At 49.0% G+C, this 25,957-nt stretch overlaps 2 protein-coding genes across 9 annotated transcripts; both read left to right on the top strand.

The window, feature by feature from the left end:
* Window positions 1-181: 181 nt before the first annotated feature.
* Window positions 182-25,622, top strand: LOC149915087 (uncharacterized). 6 transcript variants are annotated; one of them, XR_016459779.1, is made up of 10 exons: window positions 773-913; window positions 1,453-1,546; window positions 3,200-3,313; window positions 4,246-4,284; window positions 4,371-4,798; window positions 6,091-6,248; window positions 10,787-10,874; window positions 12,123-12,191; window positions 23,391-23,536; window positions 24,043-25,622. XR_016459779.1 is itself a non-coding variant. In XM_090124147.1 (9 exons), the coding sequence occupies exons 5-9, from the start codon at window positions 4,766-4,768 to the stop codon at window positions 16,408-16,410; spliced, it is 372 nt and encodes a 123-aa protein (XP_089980273.1). In that variant the 5' UTR covers window positions 773-913; window positions 1,453-1,546; window positions 3,200-3,313; window positions 4,246-4,284; window positions 4,371-4,765; the 3' UTR covers window positions 16,411-16,518. The 6 variants fall into 6 exon arrangements, 3 of the variants coding, with proteins under 3 accessions (XP_089980273.1, XP_089980274.1, XP_089980272.1); XR_016459780.1 differs by lacking the exons at window positions 23,391-23,536; window positions 24,043-25,622 and adding exons at window positions 182-283; window positions 12,650-15,454 and having other exon boundaries at window positions 469-913; window positions 4,371-10,373; XR_016459781.1 differs by lacking the exons at window positions 23,391-23,536; window positions 24,043-25,622 and adding exons at window positions 182-283; window positions 12,282-12,641 and having other exon boundaries at window positions 469-913; window positions 4,371-10,373.
* On the top strand, window positions 17,350-23,356 carry LOC116241495 (uncharacterized). 3 transcript variants are annotated; one of them, XM_090124143.1, is made up of 2 exons: window positions 17,350-17,484; window positions 19,723-20,382. In XM_090124143.1, the coding sequence occupies exons 1-2, from the start codon at window positions 17,362-17,364 to the stop codon at window positions 20,176-20,178; spliced, it is 579 nt and encodes a 192-aa protein (XP_089980269.1). In that variant the 5' UTR covers window positions 17,350-17,361; the 3' UTR covers window positions 20,179-20,382. The 3 variants fall into 3 exon arrangements, with proteins under 3 accessions (XP_089980269.1, XP_089980270.1, XP_089980271.1); XM_090124144.1 differs by lacking the exon at window positions 17,350-17,484 and adding an exon at window positions 17,499-19,441 and having other exon boundaries at window positions 19,723-23,356; XM_090124145.1 differs by lacking the exon at window positions 17,350-17,484 and adding an exon at window positions 19,283-19,400 and having other exon boundaries at window positions 19,723-23,355.
* Window positions 25,623-25,957: the final 335 nt, after the last annotated feature.

Here is a 25,957-nt window from a genome sequence, read left to right as displayed (position 1 = left end):
AAACTGAAATTGGTCGGGTCTGCCGTACGGAGCTCCAAAAGGACTCAAACATTCTTTAGATCTTGATTTCACCCTCATCCTCGTTGCCTGGTACCAGTGTAAGTTCTCCTCCTGCTGAATTCCAGCCACGCGCTGTTTATCAGGCGATTTCCACGTGCCCACTTGCGCTCAATAGGCTGTGTGTAATTCCCAGCTAATGCCCACGGTGTGACCGAGCTGCCGCAGCACTCGCAGCACTGAGCGCCCTTTGTCCAACGGAATCGCAACAGGTGCCCGAAGCCAGGTACGATTTCATTTCACAGTGCTCGTGTACTCGCCTTGTTTGTCCGACAGGGAAAAGCCGCCGGCTGAGCTGAAGCAGCGGCTGCCAGCAGCACGACGTTCCCCCAGGTCTGAGAAATACATTTGCCATCGCTTTGCCTTAACTGCATTTTTTTTTACACGAATTTTGGATCTCTGAATTTCAAGGACTCGCGACCTGCCTGCACGTGCGCAATATACGTAAATGAAGCATTTACCAAATACCGAATTAGAAGAGTTTAGACTGTTAGAAGCTCCGTCCATCCGCGCTGCAAGCGCGCCGCCTCCGCCCGGCAGCGTTCCCACAGCCAACATGGCTCCTCAACGGCTTCACCGCTCTTCAGCGCGCCTCCCCGCCGCTCTGAACTTGCCGTGCCCTTTCTCAAAATGGCGGCCGCCAGCTTCACCCCGCGGCCGCCCTGCCCAGGTGACGGCCGAGTCGCGCGGTCACGCGGCGGGCCGTGAGGGCGGAGCGGTGGCGGGCGGCGCGCCGGGCTTGTCCGCTCCTCCCGGCTGTGCCGTGCGGTCGGCTCCTGCGGGGTCCGGGGCCTCCCGCGGTCGGTGCCGCTTACGTACGGGGCGGTGCCGGAGGGCCGGGATCGGCGGCAGCGGGGTGGGCGGGGCCGGTGGGCGCGGGCGGGGAGGGAGAGCTGTGGGGGGTGGAGGAGGGAGTGGGAGGGGGGAGAGGTGGGGGTGGGGAGGGGAGAGCGAGCGTCCTCCGGACGGCGTTCTGTTTGGCAGTTCTTGTCCTTAGTCTGATTCCTCTCTCCTTTCCCTGGCCGAATTTCGGTGCCCCGTTACACGTCCTCCAGGGGGAGGTTGGAGCTGACGGGCAGCCGGCAGCTGTGGGCTGTGCGGGGTTCTCGTGGCGGTGATGCTGCAGTAACGTGTCGTCCGTGTTCCCTTCACTGAGATGTGCCACGTGTGCTCTGTGGCTGTGCTGAGGCTGCACAAAAGATACCACGGTCGGTGTCTGCAGACTCGTGAAGGAAATTTGCGTTCCGAAGGCGGTGCTCTCGTTCCCTTTCCTCCCCCCCCCCCCCCCCCCCCCTCCGATGTAGAAATGCGTCTGCGATCGCTGTGAGCAAAATCTGAGAAGGAACTGCATTTCAATTCATGCTGCTTTTTTTTCTCTCTTCCCCCATATGTCAGCACGTGGACATTATCTGCTAACTATACTTTGAACGGCGATTATTTTTCTTATGATCCAAATGCTGCGAATTTCTCAGTGGTTGCTGAGATGAAGGTAATCATAAATACAGGTTTTGGCATTATTGTACCTAGGAATAGAAAGTGCCCAGTAGCTAATCACGTTCTGCTGCAAAAAAAGAAAGCATAGTCCCTTTTTAAAAAAGCAAGAGACAGAGTGCTTCCCCCCAAAAAAAGGGAAAAATCCCCAAACGTGTACGCTAAGTTAACACACTGAGAATGAACCACAGAATGGCCAGGATTGGAAGGGACGTCAAGGATCATGAAACTCCAACCCCCCTGCCACATGCAGGGCCACCAACCTCCTCATTTAATGCTAGACCAGGCTGCCCAGGGCCCCCTCCAGTCTGGTCTTGAACACTTCCAGGGACGGGGCATCCACAGCCTCTCTGGGCAGCTGTTCCAGCACCTCACCACTCTCTGTAAAGAATTTCCCCCTGATGTCCAACCTAAATCTCCCCTTCCTCAACTTCAAACCATTTCCCCTCGTCCTGCAGTTATCTACCCTTTCAAAGAGTTGATTCCCCTCCCCTCTGCAGGCTCCCTTTAGGTACTGAAATGCTGCAATGAGGTCACCCCGCAGCCTTCTTTTTTCCAGGCTGAACAAGCCCAGCTCCCTCAGCCTGTCTTCATAGGGGAGGTGCTCCAGTCCCCTGATCATCTTTGTGGCCCTCCTCTGGACCCTTTCCAACAGCTCCCTGTCTTTTTTGTACTGGGGGCTCCACACTTGGACGCAGTACTCCAGATGGGGCCTCACAAGAGCAGAGTAGGGGGGAACAATCACCTCCCTGTCCCTGCTGGCCACCCCTCTTTTGGTGGAGCCCAGGATAGCATTTGCCTTCCGAGCCACAGGGGCACACTGCTGGCTCATGTTAAGTTTTTCATCTGTCGAGACCCCCAGGTCCTTCTCCACCGGGCTGCTCTCAAGGACCGCTCTTTCCAGTCTGTAGGGATGCCTGGGATTCCTCCGGCCCAAGTGCCAAACTCTGCACTTTGCCGTGTTGAACCTCATCAGGTTCACCCAGCCCACCTTTCCAGCCTCTCGAGGTCCCTCTGAATGGCATCCCTTCCTTCAACCGTGTCGACCGCACCACTCAGCTTGGTGTCGTCAGCAAACTTGCTGAGGGTACACTTGAGTCCGCCGTCGATGTCATTGATAAAGATGTTAAAGAGCACCGGTCCCAAGACAGACCCCTGGGGGACGCCGCTCGTTACCGGCCTCCACCTGGACATAGAGCCATTGATGACCACCCTCTGTCTGCGGCCTTTCAACCAGTTTCTTATCCATCGAGTGGTCCACCCATCAAATCCACATCCCTCCGGTTTGGAGATAAGGATGTGGTGGGGGACCGTGTCAAAGGCCTTGCTCAAGTCCAGGCAAATGACATCGGTCGCCTTTCCCTTGTCCACCGATGCCGTCACTCCATCGTAAAAGGCCACCAGATTGGTCAAGCATGACCTTCCTCTGGTGCAGCCGTGCTGGCAGTCACGGATCACACGCCCTTTCCTCGTGCGATCATGATCATGAAGAGCGGCAGCTTTGCTCCTTCCCTTCGCTGCTCGTTTTGGTTTGAGGTACAGAGGAAAGGATGTGTGAGCCATGCTGGAGCGGTGTGCCTGCCTGCATAGTGTGGCAGTGAGCAATGCAGAGAATTTTATAACGTCTTTATAATGTCTGTCTCCTTCCTAGATGGCACTGTGTTCTCTGAGATGCGCTACGGAAATGATGAGAAGGACTTCTGAGGCTGTGAGCGGTGGCTGATGAGAGAAGCTAAAGAGAGGAACCTCAAAATTGAACTGATTGGTAAATCCAAGCCTTAGAGTTTATATGCTCTTTGTTCTAACAAACACGTCTGACCCTTAATTACTTTAACAGACCGATGTTTTTATGTCGCACTAGACAAGGTAGGGAAGCTCTAGGACTTGGTATGCTTGCACTGATGCTTCTCTCAGACTGTTTTTGCTTTTCTGTAGTAGCGTAACATCCTAGGCAGTGGCCTCCAGTAATCTTCTCATGTCAAACGATGTTAATGCTTAGACCTGATCACAGTGGTGAATATAAATGATTTATCGTTAGGGCTGCATTTCTGAATTTTCACTTCCGCAGTGAAGCTTCTCAAGTTACGGTTCCCATCCCACTGAGAAAGTCTGCCCTTCCTGTTGCAGTGTGGGAAGGTACATACAATGTCCATCTCTCCTGGAGTGTTTCCCTTCCTGTTGCTGACTGTTTCAGTCAGTGTCACTCTTGCACTCCGGTAACGCGTGGATGCTTGAGAAACGGACCTTGGAGGGGGTGGGGTGGGAGGTGTGTGTCCGACACGAGATTTTGCCTTGCTGTGCTTTTACAGTAGAATATAAGTTCTGTGTGTGAAGTATTTAAGTAATGTCTTGTTTCCGTGTTGTTACTGGCATTCTGTATGACCACGTCTTGAAGTGAAATTGTGGAGAAAAGCATTGTCTGCCAAGCTGTAGAGACAACGTTAATAGCATGTAACGTGTGACGAGGCCAGGCGTGGTAGAGAGCTCTCACAGCATGAGCGTTCTTTTCAGTAAGGCTGCAGGCTGTGGGCTGAAGGATGAGAGAAATAAGCACCTGTCTTGAATTTTCATACGGATTATTTCCCTGGAGGGCTGATAAAAAAGTTCAGTAATGATGGTGAAAGATTTATTTATGTGTATGCGCTACTACTTTGTATATCAACAGGTACTGACTTCTGTTTGCTTGTTGCTTTATAGATATGGAATGAAGGGGCATTTCATAGCAAATGGATGAAGGTATGTGTTTTCCGTCTTAAAAGTGAAATGTGCTTCTGAAGTTCCCTTGTTATCACATGTGCTTTGCTTGTCTGATTTTTCTCTAGAGAAGAGACCTTCATCCTGTGACTACTTCGTTTCCTGACTTCTCGTGGTAGCTGCCGGTATGAAGTGCTAACAGGAACACGGGATCCTTCGATTTTTTTTTTTTATCTGAAGCTTTTATTTTGAACTTTGTAAGTCAGTGTATGCTAAGGAGGGCATTTTAAAGGAAGCTGCCGTTGAACCGTATGAATTCATCTTCTTACTGGCTGGAAAGCGGCTTATTTTATGTCAGAGATCCAGAATTCCTTCCAATTCTCAAGTGAAGTTCCAGTGGATATGATGCCCTTTAAATATTGATGTACAGCTCCAGGTTTTCATTACATGGTCTGATTTACTTTTTCCATAAAGTAAGAGCTCTGTATTTTAACTGTGCAAAAGTCAGTACCTCATTTAGAACATGAGTTTGGAAAGAGACAGTCTTTCACATCAGGTAACGCTGTGCTGTCACTGTTTCCTTCCCTGCACACCCCTCTTCGGAAGCTCACTTCTCTTTGAGTTATGTTATGCTGAAGTGGAATCTTAATAGAAGTTCTACTGCATTCATTATTCATGTCCTTGTTGCTGCTTTGAGGCTAACAAGGAAATGCATTTCTTCTCAAAAGAAAGTAAGGGTTAAGCTGAGCGCGAAGAAAACTGCTGATTCTTTTTTTCCTCTCCATGCACAACTCTGCAGAAATTGGGTCCCTTCTGCTTAAAATCAGTCAGTCTGTGGCTATGAGAAAAGTTCTTTTAGTTTTTGTATGCTGTATAAGGTCACTTGTGTTACTTGTCCGTGGCAGCATCTGTAGCTCTTTCATTCAGTGATTAGTTTTAGCAGAATGACACCGAAAATGGTGTACAACAGTTAAATGTGACGTGACATTAGGACGTTAGGAGGGAAAAGCCCTTTGTAACTTAAAGTGTCTTTCACGAGGCTGGCATAGATAACGTTCTGCCTGCTCCTGAAAAGTGGGAGTGCTCTCCTCTGAAACACTTTATCCTCATTTATATGTAAGGGTGTGAGATACACTTGTAGTCTGTTAAACTCATTCTGGGTTTTGTCGCACGGCCGTCATGTTTTGCAGAGGTAGACTACATCTGATTACTGACTTCTGGATAGAAATGTGTACGATGTGCTCGTTACCTTTGTATTATCAGCAGTCTTCATTAGGGAGGAGGTCTTGTGAAGGAAACGAGCTTTGCTTGTGTGTTGGTCACTGTCAGTGAATCGCTCTGCAGCTCTTGCAGCCCACCCAGCGTGCCTTTTGCAGCGGAGCTTGTTGTCAAGGTGTGCAAAAAGAGCCGAGTTGGGTGCTAAGCAGCTGCATGTTTCAATTGGGACCTTGTGCTGTATCTTGCTGTTGATAATAAATATTTAAAGCTTGGCCTAAGGCAGTACAAGACTGTGCTGCTTCTCCTTTAGCACGTTAAGGTTACTGTTACAGGTCACCAAGGGCAATATCAGAATGAAGCTTTGCTTTAGCAAGCTGTGGAGGTGGTGTGACGTACGTAGAGCTAGGTTTACTTATGCTGCTGTGTTCTAAAGAAATAATCTTGTACTCGTGCGAATGCTGTGGTATATTACAGATTGCTCTGTAATGCAAGCTTTTCTGTTCTACTGCTATTATTCCAAAGCAAGTGTGCTTTCACTTTCAGTTTGGAGGAGAGGAATTACTGCAGCTGTTTGTACTTCTAGGCTTTGAGTCTTCTTTTTGTGATAAGTGCTCTTCTTAATATATTGAGTCGGCCTCTCTATCCTGGGACAAAACCAGTGCCAAACGCCTGACAAACTCAGCAGGAACCGCAGGCTGTGGGAGACTGCAGTACCTTCAGCGATGGAGCAGTGCAGGATGTTGGGCTCGGATCCTAAAGCAAACCTGCGTGAGCGGAAACGTGAGCTCGTAAGTGTTGTGCACTGCTGATAGCTTTTAAAGTTGTGTGCGTAAGGACTGTCTAAGGTACTGTACAGCACATCCATCTGCTGTGTCAGGACAAGAGAGGAACTGCAGCTCTCTCCTCTGTCAGTCTGAACTCAGAAATGCTGAGATGTGAGGACAGCTAGGGGTGTACTGCTGCCACTTTGTCAAGTGCACAGGGTACCGCACACCAACAGTTCCCTGCCGAGACTCACCCGAGTCTCCACCGACCCCCACGGCAAGAATTAAATTCCCTTACCTTGGTCTGTGCACAGAGTTACCGGGTCTCCAGGGGTCAATACACGTGCCTACCTGCCCCGTGGCTTTCACAGAGCCCAGCCTTTATGGAACAGTCTCGGTTTCTTGTCGACCGTCCCGAGGAGTCACCCCACCACCCAGACAGGACCGCTGAAATCAGCGGGGTGCGCCTATCCTGTCCAGGGCAGTGGGGGAAATCCCCACAGGGCGATAATTACCCCGGACGAGCCCCCAGATTGTAGGAAATATCCAAATAATTTTCTAGGACGGTATCTCTGATAAAGCAGATTTGATTCGCAATTGCAATGGCGGGCCTCCTGCAAGCAGGAGAGCTCCCAGAAAACAGCGTTACATCTTTTATTCCCTATTCCCCGACGCTTATCTCCTTCTCCCCTGGTTCCTCATTGGCGGAGTACTTTAGGTTCACAATCTTCTCGACGCTTCACTAAACATGGAAACACTGGACAAACATAAGTTTTTGCTGCATAAGCGTAAATCTGTAGTTAATTAATTAACTTATTCCACACCTGATCATTATTTTGCGGATATCTGCTTGTCCTTCTTACCAAGATCAGCTCGGGAGAAAGACAGGGGAGTATCCTGGTGCCTGCCTGTCACACCCCAACCTTCTCACGGAGTGAGACAGTTCGGCCTTGTATAGAGGCCCTAATTTCTTTGATGCTTGCTGAATCTGGTTTTCTTTTGCCGGCAGTTTCTTATCCTAACAGAACAGCTCTACAATATGTTTTCTAATCCCTAACGCTATACTCGCATTGTTTGGAACATTTAACAACTATTCCAGTTTTGCAAGAAAGAATTAATCACATAAATCAGTAATAATGTTTCTAAAACGTGCCGCTAACATATATAGTATTTTACTTCTTAGACCAGCTGTTTCTAAGGATGGGTTACAGAATACAAATGCATTATGTTCTACTTCTTCAAACCAATTGCTCTTTTTAATATCAAATGCAGAAGCAACATTCCATTCCCACACAACTTTCTGAGACTCCAGTCTAAAAAACAGACTAGCAAACAGACTTTGTTTCCAGTGAAACAATTACTAATCTAAAAAAAGTCTGATTAAAGAAAGGCAAGGCACCATTATCTTAAGCGAAATAATTTCGAGGCTTATAGCTTTTATGTAACTCCATTTTGGACTAACGAAGATAAATGCACTGTATGAAATAATTGAAACAGAGCACAGCAGAAAGCACTTGCATGCTTGTAAAAGGAAATTTGAGTTGGCTGTCTTGTCCTCTGCAAATTTAAAGGTTTAACATACTTGCTATGTGATTTCCTGTCTCTCATATGCTTTAGTATCTTATTTGGAGGTTGGTCCTATTCCTGTTATTTTCTTCCTTTTACAAGCCCCTTATGATAACACAAGCCCCACTGGTTTGGCATTGCGACAGCCAGATCTTGTATTCAGAAATTATTACAGAACAGATCCAAATCTGTAAATGCAATATTGCTTTTATCTTGTATTGTAAACTATCTTTGTACTGTACATCAATTTTTCCTGACGAAGGGAAGCTTATCTTTCTGCTGAACTCATTTCCTCTGAGCTTGAGTTCTCTACATTACCATTGTCTTACATTGAACTCAGCAGAATTTTAATGTGAGGAAGCTACTGAGTTTAATTTATTTTTTTTAAAATGAGCATATTTTTAGAAGAATTCAGGATCTCTCCTGAAGTGGATATGTTGTGCATGTATATATAATGTGATAAATCTTAAGCCATGACGTGGGAATATGAGCCCTTTTTGCTCATCTGCGTACAGATGCATGATTTCGTGCCCGCTATTAAAAACTCCGTTATTAAACTGTATTTGCATGCTATGGCTGTGGAATTCAAGGTCCTAGCAACAGATTGCGTTGAAGACAAATCAGAAGACCTGAAAAATCAGACCTTGTCAATGTCCTTGACTACTTCTTAAAGCAAGTCCGGGCAGATGGCTGCTCAGAGCTGTATTCTCTGCTTTACTGATGTGCAGAAAAAAGGCTGCTGATGTTCCTTACTGATGCTTAAAAAACAAACAGTCCAAAGCCCGTGGAAAGATCACCGCCAACCACAAAGCTAACAGAGGAACTGTAAAGCACGATCGCTTCTATGTATGTATGTATGTATGCATGCATGCATGCATTTACTTATTCTCCCGGCTGCTTTGGTTAGGAGGTACAGCTGGAGGCCGTAACCCTCAGTTGCACGTTTCATTTAATGTGCAGCTTTTTGTGGTGATGCAGGCAGAGAATGTATTGGTTTTTCTTTACTAAGTTCTCAACACTGGGAATTGGTTCAGGAAGTGGATTTGCTGTCTTTTCCTTTCCTGTGGGTTTGCTCTGTCTGTTTTGTGGGGGGAAGGATGGTGGGTTGAGGGGAAGGAGGGAGGTTGCTTGTTGGATTGTTTTCCCTTCTTTTATCTGGGAAAATTCCTTTTGCATTGCAAGATATTTTTGTTTTTAGCCAGAAAGCTGTTTGTCTCTCCACAGTGTGGTGGAGAAAAAGAGGTGTAATTGTTGTACTAACTTGATGTAGTGCTATGCATACGAACAACAAATGCAGCAAAGCGATTTTCCCAGAACGACTGCGTGTAACTCAGCAGCTGATTGCTATGAAGGTCAGTGTGTGCCAGTGACAGCACAAGAGCCTCGGGGTGGGCACTGCGCCTGTTTGGGTGACAGGTAGGAAGTTTGCATCCCTGTATTGTCAGAGACCTTTACCGAGTCATTTTTCTCTAGGCGTGTTATTTTTTGTAAGACATGAAAGCAGTTCTGTGGAAAGTCTGATAAACACCTTAAAGAAAAAGAAGGCTTAACTCAATAGGAAGCAGAAAGATCTAAAAGCAAGCAGATTTGACCGCTAGGTATGTGCAGAAATAAGCTACTGCCTGCTATAGTTATTGCTATTAGAGTATTTTGATCTGAAGTGCCTGCCGAGGTTAGTGTGCTTTCCATGTTCCTTTTTGCTCGTTTTATTTTATCCTTAAGTAGACATTTGATACCTTTCAGTTTGAGAAAATAGAATGAAGTACCTCCGTATTCTTATCCCACTTGAGATTGTTGTCCAAGTCAGCATTTCTTTGTGCATGGGAAAAGGGAAATACTTTGTCATGCTGTCTTCTGAAAACGTGGATTGGCAGTTACTGTGCAGTTCTTCAGTAGTCTTGTGCTGTCTGTGCCGCAGTTCTGCAGAGAGGTGGCACATACAGTGCCGTTAAGGTGAAGGCAAATGCCTTAATTTTTTCATTCTTCTGCTCGTTACTGCATATGTAACAGCGTTCAAGAAAATGGCTGTCACGTCATCTGAACTGTTCAGAACACCTGGGCAGCTCTTCCCATTTCCATGTTACTGAAGACTTTCCTGAGGTCCCGTTCCTCTTTTCTGCTCACTCACACTAAAAAAACCCCAACAAACACCTCTACCTCCTGTAGTTAATTATTCCTTAGGGAGAAGCCCTTCTGTACTTTCTCTTGCTGGTCTCTTTACTCTGTCTGCCATACAACTGATGTTTTAAAATGTGCTTTAGTGTAATTCTGTAATCTTCTATGGAATTGAATTTGTTTTGAATTTGTTTTGAATTTGTGGTTGTTTTGGAAATGTGGTCGCTTTATGTTGGAAATAATTTTTGTATGTGAAATTAATTTGCTCGGACTAGAAATCACAGATATTTTTACTAAGATGCAGTTATTTTCTTCCGATTTCTGTTCTACTTCATCTCAGCACACGCAGCGTAGTTCACTCAGCCAGGCTGGTTATACTGGTGAGTGGACAGACGCTTAGAAGGAGGTGGAAGCTCTGCAGCTCTGGCAGATGGCCCAGGAAACCTTACTGTCGTAATCAAAGCTATGGTAATGTACATCAACAGAAGTAGAATAAACAAAGGAAATGTTCTGTTACAAAGAGCCAGCTTTGGCTTATGCCATATCTGTGAATATCCTGTACAGTGCTTTTGTAGCTGTGTTACTGAGACCACCAAAGTCTTTTTTTCTACCTAAACTACGTATGTAATTCAAAGTTCATCATAAATGAACTTTAATTTGATTACGCACTGGAGGAGGAAATTGTGGTCCTTTTTAAACAGCAGTATTAAAAATACATAGAGTTTGTCTAATAGCAGTCATCACTGAGATAGTGGAATAAGTAGTTGCAGGTTGATCCTGTGTTGCTTTTGATTCTACATGTACAGTATGTTTTTCAAATGCGTATTGGCGTCTGATAGATTCCAGTAATGTCTATTCCTTCCGTTCCTTTCTTTATTCAGGCACTTAATCGCTTTCAATCTGTCAGGCTTCCTCTGCCTCATTTCTGATCTTCACCACAGCGAGCAGCTTTCTACCTCAGAGTCTTTTGTAAGTATGCCTTGAATACATTTGGTTGCTCTTGTAAAGTGGGTTGTGCTGTTTCTTCTGCATGCACACGAATTATGACAAGACACCGATAATTCAGAATTGCTCACCTCCAGTGCTGGAGGTTCTGTGCCTGACAAAGTCTTAAACATCCTGCTTTTCTTCTTACCATAGGACACAATAGCATAACTGAATTTGTAGGACTAGTACCTCCCAGTCCATTCATGTACATTGAAGAAAAAAACTGCTGGAGCAGAGATGCAGTTTGGTTTATCCTTAGGGTTTATTCCAAGGCTGCGTGCTCTGAAATGCTGGTACAGTTTGAGTGTCGGAAGTGGTCATGACCTTTCTACTGGCATCAGTTCATTCCCAGGGGAATAACTGCAGCTGACTACAGTGTAGGTTTTGTTGTTCCATCCCCACAAAAGATATTCTGAGAATCTGTTTTTTTCTGTTCCCATTTATTAGTATTACTGCATTATTGGGATGATGGCTCATAGATGTACACAGATTGCTCTGAGAGGAATGCCTCCTATTTATTTCCGTAGGAATGACAACAGATACATAGAGTGAATTCTCAGCTACAAAACTCTGTTTTTCAACATGGTCACCACCATTAGCTATGCTTTTTTTCCAGTGTTGAACGAGAGCCTGCGTGCTGTGCTTGTTTAAAAAGAAAAAAAAAATAAATCTGGCCGTTTGGGTGGCTTGTCTTTTGCATTGCTGTTGCCACTGCTGAAACGCAGCACCCACCGCCTCACTGTGCTCACATCCACGTGTTGGTCTTCATAAAGTTCTGCAGGCATTGATGAATGCCAGTGGGTGCGATTTTTTTCAGCGCGGAGGAGTTCAGTGACACCCCTGTGCTTCACGTGCACTTCCATGTCAGGTGCTGTGCTGTCATTCTGGCCCTCTGCTGCCATCTGTCGCATGGCTACAAAATGTAACTGAATGCTGGCAGGAAGGTTCAACCTCTGCTGTCATCCCACCAGTGTCCACCTGTGATGTTGTGGGCCAGCATTATAAAATAGGAGGCATTCCTTTTGGATCAGCCCTTGTATAGTTATGAAAAAGTAAGGTTTATAATGGCTGCCTGAGTAAATTGGTGGCTGCTAAAGAGATCCACAACTCTAAACTAACAGTAGTCAGACACTGATAGTTTTCAAGGTCAATTTAAATTATGTGGCTGTATTGGGTTATTTATTTTTTTAATGTTATCTTTCATTGTCGTATTTCCTGAAAACTCTTCAGGTGTGGCATTTGAGGCTTGATTCTGAATCTGCCAACTCCAGTATTCCTGAGCAACTCCATCCTGTAAAGGTAAGTGGATTAGTTTTCATACTCCATTGTAAAACTGCTTTTAAGAATTGGTATTGCAAGAAAAATGTTGTTCTTTGTTTTACAATACAGAATTACAAAGTAAGAAGTAGAATCTTGTATGTGAAAGTAATCTAAGGTACCTTGCACTCATCTCTTCAGAGAGGAACTTTGTGGTCTTTCATGTGTATTCGTGAGTGCTGATTAGCCTGGTAGTGCAAATCGTTTTGTAGGTCTCAAACACCGCAGCTTTTTAGTTGATACACGCTTTGAGAGTCATGGTTGATGTGGTTCCAGTGTGATAATGCAGCACATGGATGTCCTTTTCCATCTCTGGGCCCACCTTGCTGCCTTTTCAACCTGTGCATTGAATTGCAATGAAATGTCAGTATCGTATACCTCCGCACTGTGTTGAGCCTCACCTTACTCATGCTCACCTACTGGATGTTAGTCAGCTTTAGCAATTGTGTTTCTACTACAGAAGGACTTGCAGGACATCTGTAGGATTGATCTGGCCTGAAGGTGATGACCTTCCAACTTGCTGGTCTCTGCCCGTGTTCTTTGTCATGACATCGGGATGTGTGTGCTTGCTGGATGCATTGATAAGAAATGTTTTTGAGAAGAGAACCTTGTACTTCCCAGAGCAGTAAGAACGTGAGGGTATGGGACACTCTTCACAAACCTGATTAAAGTGTGCTGTCCCAGACTTGGTACTGTTAAAATAGCCCTTCTCAGAAACAGAGCATTGTGCCTGCTGTGACTTAAATCCCACCCACAAAGGAGTATTCCCTGCAGTCTCTCTGATCTCAGGTGCGTGTTTCTCCCATTGCTGGAACTGCTGGACTTTCATGCCTTAACTGTATGTGGAAGGCTCTCTTTATTAGCTCTGTTTGACTGCAGTTTTAGAATCATAGAATCCCAAGGTTGGAAAGGACCTGCAAAATCATCAAGTCCAACCGCCCTCCCATCACCACTGCTACCACAAGCACTGCACCAGATCTCGCAGCTCCTCGTCCAGACGCCTCTTGAACACTGCAGGGACGGCGACTCCACCACCTCCCTGGGCAGCCATTCCAGCGCCTGACCACTGAGAGGAAAAGTTCTTCCTTATGTCCAACCTAAACCTGCTCTGGTACAACTTGCGGCCATTTCCTCGGGTCCTGTTCGTTGCCTGGGAGAAGAGGCCAAACCCTTCCTCATCACAGCCTCCCCTCAGGAAGTTGTACAGTGCAATGAGGTCTCCCCTGAGCCTCCTCTTCTCCAGACTAAACAATCCCAGCTCCCTCAGCCGCTCCTCATAGGACTTGTGCTCCAGACCCCTCACCAGCTTCGTTGCCCTTCTCTGGACACGCTCCAGGGCCTCAATGTCCTTCTTGTAGTGAGGGCCCAAAACTGAACACAGCACTCGAAGTGCGGCCTCACCAGCGCTGAGTACAGGGGATGATCACCTCCCTGCTCCTGCTGGCCACACTGTTTCTAATGCAGGCCAGGATGGCACTGGCCCTTTTGGCCACCTGGGCACACTGTCGGCTCATGTTCAGCTGAGCATCAACCAACACCCCCAGGTCCTTTTCCTCCTCACAGTCATCCAGCCACTCATCCCCAAGCCTATAGCACTGCATGGGCTTGTTGTGGCCAAAGTGCAGGACCCGGCACTAGCTGTATACTAGCTGTATGCAGACTTGTTGGGAGGTAATAAAAAGATCTTTGAAAATAGGTTGGAGATATTAACCACTGAAGCAAGAAGGTGAATTTTTTGTGCCTTAAATTAGACTTCAGAGGATGTCCTTGAACTCAGAAGCTTGGGCTTTGTTGCAGCTTGATATTTACAGCTGTGCCCTGGTCACAGTGGCGATGTGACATTAGCAATGTCATCACTGCGCCCAGGTCACAAGCCCTGACAGCAGGCACTGGGGATAATTTAGTGTGAGGCCGTTCTTCACATCGGTCTTCATATCCAGGCACATGGATGGTATCTTTTTCCAAATGTGCAGGATCTGTAAAATAAAATTATATACCGCATAATTATTCTTGCAAATAACACTTAGTTGCAGGGACGTATTCCCATTTTTCTTGCCCAGGTTTCATAATTAAAATAGTAGTATTGTTCCCTGTAGCTATTATTTCATCTGGTTCAGGAGGGCCCTTTGGCTTCGTACTTTAGCTCCATTGTTAATACTTGATGGATCCAAACCCTCCAGGAATGCTGGTGATCTGAGGTGGATCCCCTTTTCTCACAATTGTTTTTGAAAGTGACAGTATCAATAATTGTGCTGTTCTGTCATGGGGTTGAATAATTGAATCTTGTTCACCATTGTTTAACAGAATTGGATTTATCCTCTCACGACGTGACAGTTTTCTTCTCCAGAAACCCAAGGGAATCCTTTTCTTTCCCTGTTTTTGCCACAAGCTCCAATTGGCACGTGTCCCATTTACAGATATGTTCAACTTCATTTCTCCCTTTTGCATGGGCCATAAGTCTGACGCCCTTTGAAGAGCCTCCGTTGCTAATTCAGAGGCAGCTTGCTGTTCATTTTCCCTCTCCAACTCTTCCTTGTCACTTTATATATAAACAGGGTTAAAATTTGTCCTAGATATGACCAATAAACCTCTGTGCCTCATTCTTATCACAGGGTCCTGCAAAATCTAGAATTGTGTGTCAAGTTTTGGGCACTATTTCCCAAAATGCCAGTGAATTCCTAGAAGTTTCACTTGTTGAGACTGCCCTTGAATTTTAGTAGGATGAATTTCCGAGCCTTTGTGTTTCATGTGATCCATAACCAGCATTTGTTGCACCTCTTCCTCACAGCTTCCCTGAGTCAGGATGTCATCTTTGTGCATGTGAGGAGACAGTTTGTAATCATGCAGATGTTCAGCCACTGTTCTGTGGCAAACGGTTGGACTGTGCAGTTGCACTGGAAGAGCGACCATCATTTCATTCTTGTTTGTTACGTGGAGCTGTTTCCCTCATCTCTTTCCAAGGATACAAATTGGAATACAGTTCCCAATCCTTCTCCCCCACAACAGCCGACCCACTCGCACTGGGCGCTCTGCAAATAGATAAGAGGTCCCATTGAGGCTCCTGAGGGAGTGCAGTAGGTAGTATTGTTCCTGGGTCTTTTGCTTTAGAATTTGGCACTTTCTTGCTAGGGTTTATTGAACCCTCTGTGTTTCTATATCCTCTGTAATTCAGGAGTTAGAAAACCATCAATCTTAGCATGAAACATCCTTAATAAAGCTGTCTCTTAATAAAGCTGTAAACAATTCTTTTCAAGAAATCCTATTTTCACTTTTTTAAACAGAATGCTTTAGCCAAATCTGTACAGGCTTCCTTGTTTCATTGCAAGCTGTCCCTCTGCCCTTGCATTTACAGTCAAACCTGTGTCCAAGTTTGCTTAATTTGGTAGACTGTAGGAATTTGCAGAGGGGAAAATGAACCTTGTCATTACAGGGAGAGAGTGCAGGCTTGCTTCAGCTTTTGCAAGGTGATTCACCCATGCCCCAAAAAGTCATCTAAAACGCAATCATGTTTAGGTGTCATCAAATAATAGAATTATTTAGGTTGGAAACGACCTCTAAGATCACCAAGTCCAACCCCAACCCACCCCCACCATGCCCACTGACCTTGTCCCTCAGTGCCACGTCTCCACGGTCCTCGTAAGCCTTCAACTTGTCAACTTGTTCTCTGTGAGTGTGTAGCACAAACAGCTTTGCTGCGCTTTGTGTGTATGTTCCCTATAGCTCTGGAGGTGGGGAAGCTGCCCAAGTGACTGCAGAAGGAACTCTAGCTGCACTATGCCTGGTTACAGGTCAGCCTCATGGTCTTGGTCTGTCTGACTTGACTAGTGGGAGTGTAAATTGTTGAGGTTTGTATGTCAAGCACTTACTCTAGACAGTGTGCTGTCACTGGAACGGTACCTATGAAGGAATGACCTGTCCATAACGCGCATCTCATCAGCACTGCCTGATGCCTTATACTGAGCTGCCTTGTTTTGGAGTCACGTGCCAAATCAAGCCGGCACTGCCTGGTGGGTCTCCTGGGTAACACTGTTGTTAGAAACCCTGGTTTTGATGCCTTTGCGTGATGGGAAATTCCCTACCAACCTCTGAAATACAATTTTCTCTAAGTCCTACGCTCCTGTCTGCTAAGCTGTGCGTTCTGATTGCTACAGAACGGGGTTCTTGTTTGCTTTTGCAGGAGTTTGTAACTGTTGGTTTATAACGCTCTGAAGGCATCACAGACCGCCTGCTTCTCTCCGCAGTGCTCAGGGGCTTTTCTGAGCTGCAGGCCCTGCACTGCAGCCCCGTGGCACCCCAGCCTCACATCTGGTGCTGGACTGAAGCTGGAGACTCCTGGAAGCAGGGGATGCTCCTGCCCCACAGAAGGGCTCGCAGCTCCAATGCAGCTCCAGTGCCCTCAGCGCTGGGGAGGAGGCAGAGGTGCACCCAACCTTATTCCTTGTGCGGATCACCGTGTGAGGCCACCAGGAAAGGTGGGCACAGGTGATGCTGCTGGGGGACATGTGAATGGCATCAAAAGTGACTGCAGAGCTCTCGGGCCAGTAGTCAGGGGCACGGGGCCCTGGTGCTGCTGTGGGACAGGCGTGAAGATGAGGGCACTGCCGATGCGTGCCAGTCGTTGGCTGCAGGACTGGAGCTGGTAGCAGGGCCTTGGGTTCTGTGGCTGGAGGACCTATTTGAGGATTGGTGTCTGCTTGGAAGAGGTGGGACCTACCTCCCTAAGGGATGTGAGGATATTTTCATCAGTAGGACGGCAGCTTCATGAGGGAGGCTTTGAAATGTGAATGGGGAGGGCTGCTGAGTAAAGGGATGCCGTGATGCTGTGGGAGGAACCAGAAAATCAGCACTATGATTAAGCGAGGACACTGCCAGCAGGTTCACAAGGAAATGCCTGAAGGCATGTGGAGAAATCCCCCAAAGCTCCAGAGGAGGTTCTGGTGGGTAATGGTGAGGCTGCTTGGATTCGCACAGATGGAGAGAGGAATACATGAACAAGAGGGATCAACACAGGAAAGAACTTTTGGACGGATGGATTGAGTGGATTGAAGGATCATCGCGTGAAAGGATGGATGGAAATATAGGTGGATGGAAGGATCAACCGAGGAAATGATTTCTGCCCCAGAGACCAGTGCCCCCAGGCCCTGTCCCCTCCATGGGGACCAGCGGGGGTGGCCCTGGAGGTACAGAACCTGCATCCCATTGGCTCGAGCCACTTCCTTGGCTGCTTCAAACCTTGGAAACTTTGGAGGAGGTTCAGCTCCGTGGCTCCAGCATGGTGAGTGCCCCTGTATCCCCTGTCCATTTGGGATGGGGTTATGGGGTCTGTGTGCAGGATGGATCTTAGGTATGGTGGTTCATTGCTCCCTTTTAGTGGGATGTGGGGTGAGATGGGTCCTTGCCACATGGGTCCCCTTCTTACAGGTGCGAATGGGTTCCTTGGAGTAGAATGGATCCCACTGCCCACCTATGAGGGTTTATGGGGTACAGTGGGGCAGGGCGGGGTCCCTAACCCTGCAGCTGGATGCTCTGTTTAAGGTGAGAAGGAGGACAATGAGGTAAAGCAGGGCAGAGGGAGGACCCCCTGCTTGCCCCTCTCCTTCACTGCTATGTTAGTGGGGTAACAGCAGTTCTCAGAGTAACTGTCCAAACCATCCTAGTCTCACAGCCTCTGAGCTGTGAAGGTGGTGCTTCATGGCCTTTTTCTGTCCAGGGTGGTTGGTGCTGCGATGCGGTGAGTCCCATTGCACCAAAATTACTGATTTTGTGCTGAAATTCAACTCTTCTTCCCCAACTGTATTCTCAAGGGATCCTTGTTCCCCACCCTCTCCTTCCTCTAGACTTGTATCTTCAGCCTCCAAATCCATCCACCCTTCTGCAGCAACCTTCCCTTATCCCTCCAAATCCAAATCTGTCATTTCCAACCCCCAAATCCATGCACCCTTCCCTTTTACCCCTTGCTTTTCATCTCCAGCCCAAATCTAGCATTTCTAAGCCCCAAATCCGTCTAAGCTTTCCCTTGTTTTCCATCCCCAAACCCATAATCTGGCATTTCCAACTCTCAAATCCATGTACCCTTTTACCTCTTGCTTTACATATCTGACCCCAAATCAGGCATTTCCAACTTAATCGCGCTGCCCCAAGGAGCGGCGCACACTGACGGGTGGCCTCAGACTCTGTAACCACAAAGTAGTTATAGAAGCAGGTATGTTTAATCAGGGCTGCGCATACGCCGGGTGCAAGGGGGAGAGCTGCTCCTAACTCGCACAGCGTCAGGAAAAAGGGTGCTACAGATACAGGCCGAACTAATACATAACCAGTAGTTTCCAGGAATTGGGATGCATCTTCATTACATTCCCAGAACCCATTAGCATGCGGTTCCCCCCCACTCGCGCGTGCACAGTGAGTGGCGAGGGTCTCCTCCTGGTGGTCGCGGGATGAAGAATCCTCATCTTCCTCACGAAGGCTCCTAGTCTTTCTCCCTGTTAACTTCTGACCCTGCGGGAGGGCCAGCCCCCCCAGCCCAGTTCCAGCTTGCCCTGCGGACATCGAATCACCTCCCTGCCAGGCGTCCTCAGGCTGTTCTCAAACCCTTCTCTTTACGGCCTTCATCCCCTCGTTATCCCAGACCCAGTGTCTGCCATCCCTTATTTTTCTAACATTCTTGCTTCTACAAACTATCTCTAACTCTCTCCCCCCCCACCAGCCCCATCCTTAGTCCCTGTGAAGCCTTTTCCTCCCTTTTTTACTACGAGGCCTTTCTCACCCTTCAACGCCGGCCCGCACAGCCGCACCGGACAACCGGGCACCAGGCACGGGCTGCGGCCCCGCACGGCCTCCTGCACGCCCCGCCCCCCGCGCCTGCTATTGGCCAGCCGTGCCCCGTTCGGTCATCCCATTGGCTGCCACTGCCGCCTGTTATATGCACGCCCTGCCCCCCGACCCTTCTTCCGGGAGAGCCCCGTCCGCCCCTTCGTCTCTGCGGAGCCAATTGGCTGCCCTGGCTGTCACTTAAGGCTTGGGAGGAGGGACGATTGGACGAACGAGGCCACGCGGGGTGCCCGCTCTGCGCGTGCGCGGTCCGGGGGAGTCCGAGTCCGAGTACCGGGCGCGCGGAGGCGTGACGTCACCCGACGCGACGCGACGCGACGCGACGCTGCCGGGGTGGGCGTCACGTGACCTGGGGAGCCGGCGGTATGGGGCTGAGGAAATGCGGGTCCTTGCGGGGCTGGGCGGTGGGTCTGGCGTGTTGTAGGGGCGTGGGGGGGGGGTCACGTCGGGCTGGGAAGGGAATCCGAGGCGTCCTCCTGGAGCTGCGGGTGCCGGGACGTGTTCTGGGGGCCCCGTGGGGCTGGGAAGGGGGTGGGGAAGCGGGGCTCTCACGAGGCCGGGGGGGCACGGGCCTGTTGTGCGGGGTATTCCCCTGAGACTCGGGAGAAGGGGCCGGCGGTCTCCGTGCCTGATGGGGCCGTTCTTCCCCCGACTCCCCCTCCTCCCTTTTGTTCCCCTCTCGCAGACCATGGCCGCCCCTCTTTCCCTCACGCTGGTGCTGGGCGAGGCCTCGGAGAGCGACTCAGAGCCGGAGCCGGAGGGGGGCGCGGCCGGGACCCCCGCAGCGGGGCTGAAGGTTCCGGGGGAGGCGTCGGAGACCGAGGAGGAGGAGGAAGAGGACAGTGCGGCCCGAGTGCCGCTGCCAGGGGTGTCCCGGGGGGGCCCCTCACTGCTGCAGCAGCGGCTGGGGGCGGGCGAGGGGCGGCTGCGGGGCGCGATGGCTGAGGCACTGGGAGGCAGTTTCGGTGGGGCTGCGCGGCTGCTGGAAGGCCTGGGGGGGCCCCTGGGCCAAGCGCAAGCTGGGGCAGCTGCCACCGCGCACTGCCTGTGCCTGGTGCGCCGTGACCTGCGCGCTGTGTCTGCCACCGTGGCCACCATCACCGCCTGCCACCTGCTGCCCGACATCCGCGGGGAGCTGTGAGAATGGGAACACCGGTGGGGCAGTGCTGGCAGCCGTGGGGAGCTCCTGGCGTCGTTGTTGCGGTGTCACTGTCGCTCACCGCCAGTGCTGTGTCCAATGGACTTGGAGGTTGTGGTTGTCACTGATGGCGTTCTCACTGTCGCTGCGTTTCCAGTGCTGCGTCCCCTTGAGCTGATGCTGCCATCAACAGTGCTGCCACTGATCACTTGGTGTCTCAGCGGTGTCACCTGGCCTGTGGGGACCTTGGCCTCACAGTGACGAAACGGAAGCTCCCAACAATTGCTTGGTCTGGAATTCTGTGGTTTTGCCCTGTTTAGGGGATCTGAGGTTTGTGGCACCAAATAAAGCCCTCTGGGGACACAGCTGCAGCAAGGACACGACTTTCACTAGGCGGGTGGCAGCGTGTTCACGCGTGGCACTGTTGTCCCAGTGGTCTGAGCAAGGTCCCTTTTGTTGGCCCTCGTGTCCCCAAGCTGTGGTTGTGTCCTGCCATACGAATGTCTCCAGCACCTGGCCACTGTCCCCAAGCTGTGGCTACATCCTGTCACCCTGAGTGCCTCTTGGTCGTGTCCACAGCCCGCTGCTACCTCTGTGTGCCCCTCTGAGAACTTTAGCTGGGGACAGGGAGAAGCACATGTGATACTCCTGCCACGGAGCCACGTGGCTCTATCACACTGCATCCTGCCTGGGCTACCACCCCCTATGGGATGCCAGGGATACACCCTGGGTGCTGGTGGGCTTGTGGCAGCAAAATGTCTAGGGCGGGTCCTGGGGGCTCCCGGTGTCTCCGGGAAGGTCCCAAGTATCCCCAGGACTGACCTGAGGGGTGGTGGAAAACCAGGATGAAGGTTCACTTTCCCCATTTCCCTGTGTTGTGGCAAATGGGAGAGGTTTTGTGAAGGGCACAGTGGTGTTGGATTCCTTTCATAAAGATTCTGGACCTCGGTTCCCTTCCCGTATCCAAATTAGAATGAATAACGGTATTAAAACTTCATCTTTTGAGGAAGAACCCCTGAGCGCTTGTAACTGGCAGTGCTTTGATATTCTAGATAACCCGTTCCATAAGGAGTGCTGGGTGATGCTGACTGATACCATCAATTGTGAGCATGCTCTATGGAAGGTTTCCCTCTGTGGGAGTGAGGAAACAAAATGTGGTGATTCAATACTGTGGGGTTATGATGGGGTTACTAGAGTCTAGGATTCTAGAGTCCGAGGATTGTATGAGTATGCTACGAGGATACTAGCTCCTGTGAGTGTAAGTTCTGTTATTTCAGATTCTGTGATTTTTTTTCCCAGTTCTAGATTCTTTGACTCTGTGACGATTCTGGGCTTCAATTGTGTGATGATTCTGATTCCTCACTGAGAGTCTAGACTCCCAGATTTGTAGCTACGCAGTATGATGCATTTCCATATCCACCCCTGTGCATAGTGTGCAGCATAGTTCTGAGTGCCTGATACGACCCAAGCAAAATCAATTTCTGTAGGTTATTAAAAAATAAAATAAAATTCTTTCCTTTAGTTTCTGCTCCCTGTTCCACTTATTTATGTTCTCCCTTGCTTCATATGTAACTTCCAAACGTGGCATTTTGCAGATAATACCTTTTCCCCCTTTCATCCTGTGATGGCTTCTGATGGTCCCTTGTTTCTCAATTATAACAGTTGTCATGAGCCCATTCATGTAAGAATTTGGGACTGGAGTTTACTCCATGACTCTTACAATAGTTAGTGTCCCTAGTTGCTATCATGCAGACTGCAGCAATTTATAGCAGATAGATACAGTTACAGTATACACTCCTGAGGGGGGAGCAGGAATGTATGTATTGATGAACATAGATATGCTGTAGTAGATTAACAAGACTGGAGATGGCTGGATACACTTGGTTATTTTCCACATGGAGGACAGGGTTACACACGCCCACACACACACACACACACCTACAGGACGCTCTCCTGCTGTGTCATGAGGATCAGAGCAAACCCCATTGCTGTCTGAACTCTTCAAACCACAGAGGTAAGGTTCCTCAGCACAGCTGGATCCACTCCTAGTCCCAGACGCGTTCAGGAGTTTGTGACTAAGGGATCCTACGTGCACAATCAAAGATATAACCTTAGTGAAGCTGACAAAGCAAAGGATCTCTGTGCAGGTGTGACCTCGAGGCATCCCTGCTCAAGAACAGAGCTTGTCCTGCAGCCTGCTGCTGTGCAGGAGAGCTTAAGAGGTGCTTGTGCTGCTCTCTATTTTGGTGGTAAGATGATTGACCCATTGCTGTGCTTTGTTTTTAGGCACATGCTCAATTGGCCCTCAGCTGTTGAGCCAGAGGTCTGCTGTGAGTTCTTTCAGCGTCCCAGTTTGAGACGGTTCTGTGATCGCTAACTGATTTAGCCAGGAGTGTTGCTCACTGTCTTCCTGTGCCAGGCTGAGGGAGGAAGGTGGGAGAAAGGAAGAAAGAAAGGGAGAGAAGGGAACGCACCATCATACTGGCTTTGCTGGGAAGGAAGCCTGGTAAGAGCAGTGCTGCTGGTCTGAGTCCCAGCTGGCTTTTACCCCTAGGCGGTGCCCTGCAGGTGGGCTGGTGAGGGTTTGGCAGGGATTGCTGCATTCCCTCACACCTCTCCTGCCTTTTGTTCCTCTTGTCCCAGCAATTTAACATCTGCCTGCAGCAGAGCAGCAACTGGCCACAGCATGTCGATCTCAGGCAGGGGCTTGGGGAACAGCCAGGAGAGGGCAAGGAGCAAGAGATAGGAGTGCAGGGTGAGAGTGAGGTGTCCTCAGCCATCGTCTGTGTGCTGGGAACAAAGAAGCCGCAGGGACGGGAGTTTCTCTCCTCTCCAAGCTGCTTCCCTGGGCCTTGGCTGTTCCCGGCAAGGAGCACTTGCAGGAGCCCGTACCTTTTGCAGAGGTGGCCGTGTATTTCAGCAGGGAGGAGTGGGCCCCGCATCATTTTCAGAGACGCCAAAGGCGTGCTGGGCTCCAAAGGAAGTCGGTATGTGTTGGGCCAGTGTCATTCAGAATTGAAACAGGGACACGCTGACATACACTAGAGTGGGCACATGCTTGACATCTTGTAAACAGGGTTGAAAAGAAACCTCAAAATAAACACACGCAGCCTTTGTAAACCGTCCCCTCCAAAATCAACACATCTTGCACAGCCAGAGGTGCCTTCCCAGTCTTCTGCCTGTTGGCAGCTTTACTTCCTCTGTTTTTTCTTCAGATCACAGCAGAGTGAGTCTGCCTGCGTCAGCGGAAGAGCTGCCTTCGGGGAGGTGCAGATGCAGTCAGCCGTTGTGGAATTCATCTTGAACCTCTCAGATGTCCTCTTCCGCTCCAAATCCAGCCCGCTCATTGGAGATAGAGCGAGTGAGTGTCTTCCTCCATTAGCTTTAGCTTGATCAGACACCTTGATCAAGTTCAGATCTCCCCCAAGGTACTTGACATATGCTTCTACTGTTGAGGAGACAACAGACTTCTGGGCTGATATAAGAATATGGCAAATGTGGATACCAGTATCTTTCCGAGAAGCCAGGGATGCTCTACGAGAACACATAGCTGAAAGTTTGGCTGCTGCTGTTAGATCCTCACATTGACAGGCTGTACAGAGTAACTTAAATCCGTCCCCCTACTCTCTCTTTTCTTTCTAAAATCACTTTCTTCAGTGCTTCTGTGTGCTTTTGCACTTGAGCTATCTTGCAGTACGACACAATGCATGATCCGTTGATCCTTACAAGCATCTTAGAAGACAAATAGCAAGCAGCAGATTTAAAGAAAGCTCTTGGTATTCATTAGCGTTGATGCTGAGAAACAGAGTCTTGCACTTAATGTGAGATACTCTGACAGCTGCTTTCCTGGTTGTTTCTTCTGCGCAGCGTCTATAGGTTAATCAGCAGGGCTGTCCAGCTGCATGGCAAAGACTGCACGGGCCCTGCAGCTGTTGCCCAGTTCTCCGCCTGCACTGCAGAGTTGAGCTTAGGTGCTAAGAGTGAGGAAATAACTGCAACGTGTTTGTGCCCAGCCCTGGAACCTACAGCTTACCTTGAGTAACTGCTAAGACCGGAAGCGCACCTGGTCCAGTGGAAAGAAACAGGCCTGCACCAGGAAGAAAGTTTCCTCTGCATGTTAGATGAGTAAGTGTGAAGAGCACAAGCAATTATTATTCCGAAGGAGCGCTAAGTTTGTTCCATCTACTTTGATACCCCGACCTTCCCATGAAATTTGCACAGTCACTGCAGTTATTGCCACTGGTGGAGTAGAGATAGCTGCTTTTCCAGAATATTTGCTGCTTCCCATTTGATACGAGCGTTGCTCTTCTTTGGATAGCACAGTTGCTGTAAGTCCAGCTTTTGTTCCTACTGGAAGGCAGTTCTTATGTCAGCAGGATGCAGGGGTTAACTTGGTTGAACAGGAACAGCCCACAGCAGGCTGAGCTCTACCAGGGGAAGATCGACATGCAAAGCACCTGAGCCATAAGATGATCCAGGCTGTAGAATGGAGCATATCACGTTGGCTCGTTGTTTAATGATTCAGACGTTCACGTTGTCTGCTTCCCCACAAGCAGAAGGGTCGGGGAATGTCACAGTGTATCAGCTAAGCTTGGCAATACTGCTGTGGCAAGGCAGCCCCTCTGAGCACAGCGTCTCAACCTGGGCCAGCCTTCAAGAGGGGACAGCATTCCCCAGCCTGCTTTAAGCCATCCCAAGTTGGTCTAGTTGGATGTCTGTGTACCATTTGGCCCGAAGCCTGGCTACTCAGGTACAGCTGACAAACACATGAGGCTGTGCACACATTACCCAGGAGCTGTGATGTTAAAGAGAGAAGTAGTAGGAATGGATCCAGCCAGGATGTTGATGTGAGGGGATGATACGCTTCCCTCCCACGCCTCTTATCGCACGAGAATGGCCTTATGAATGCCTGCTCTGTAGGCAGTGGCAAAGAAGGACCGCTCTGAGAGCAGACTCCTTGTGCTCACCTGCACTGCCCTGCACCGAGAGGCTTCAGAGATCCTAGCAGCTGGCACTGTGAGCTACTTTGGTAGAAGTTTAAAGGTTTGTCTCCAAAACCAAGCACAGGCTGTAAGCAGGCCAAGAGCAAGACGCAGACCGTCATGTGACAGCTTAGTTTTACCCTACTGATGATGTGTTGTTGTGCTAGTGATCCTGGCGTCCACCTGCACACTGGGTTGTAGCTGCTGCAGTTGCGTGCAGCATTTCCTGTTGCTGGATGCTGAGAGTGACCAAACCCAGACCTCATAAGAAGAAAACTGTCACTATCGTGACAATGTTTTGCATGCAGACGAAGCTGGATGCAAGCACGGCAGTGAAGGTTTCTGACGGGCCTGTCCTCACTTTTTAGGAGTTTTGGTTGCTTGCTTAAATACAGTAAGCTGCTCTCAATTATGAGTATGTCCTTTGCCATAAACGTGCCTGTGACAAAGTGGTTATTTTGACATCATCCTCCAGAGACTAGGATAACCAAGTCTTAGAAAAACACAGCACCTCCCCCAGAGTAGTGATGGCCATCTGATGTCTATGCTTGCCTGTACTACCTGCACCTGGAAACATCGGGGTTTTCCAGATTTCAGGACCTCGTGCCTGAGATAAATTCCGGTTCTACTCAAAGCAGAGCTGTTGGACTGACTTGCCGTTTGCTAAGACTGGGAAGAGGCGGGGCTGCTGCAGCCCCAGCCCCACCTGACAGGGGTCTCTGTAGGGACGGGCTGCTGGCTTTGTTCCGGGCACTGCAGTGCTCTGTGACCAAGAATTACCACCAGGAGCTGTTCTACCG

The sequence above is a fragment of the Phasianus colchicus genome, chromosome 24 (assembly GCF_987193195.1).
Source record: "Phasianus colchicus chromosome 24, bPhaCol1.hap1.1, whole genome shotgun sequence".
NCBI classification, from domain to species: Eukaryota; Metazoa; Chordata; class Aves; order Galliformes; family Phasianidae; genus Phasianus; species Phasianus colchicus.
Note: the sequence above shows the minus strand (reverse complement) of the source record. Positions and strands in the feature narration are given on the sequence as shown.

Coding starts and splice junctions, on each gene's coding strand:
- LOC116241495 (XM_090124143.1), top strand. CDS start 17,362: ATGGGGACCAGCGGGGGTGGCCCTGGAGGTACAGAACCTGCATCCCAT. Junction 17,485..19,722: donor AGCTCCGTGGCTCCAGCATG/GTGAGTGCCCCT, acceptor CCCCTCTCGCAG/ACCATGGCCGCCCCTCTTTC.
- LOC149915087 (XM_090124146.1), top strand. CDS start 4,766: ATGAGTTTGGAAAGAGACAGTCTTTCACATCAG. Junction 6,249..10,786: donor GTGAGCGGAAACGTGAGCTC/GTAAGTGTTGTG, acceptor TTCTTTATTCAG/GCACTTAATCGCTTTCAATC. Junction 10,875..12,122: donor TTTCTACCTCAGAGTCTTTT/GTAAGTATGCCT, acceptor AAAACTCTTCAG/GTGTGGCATTTGAGGCTTGA.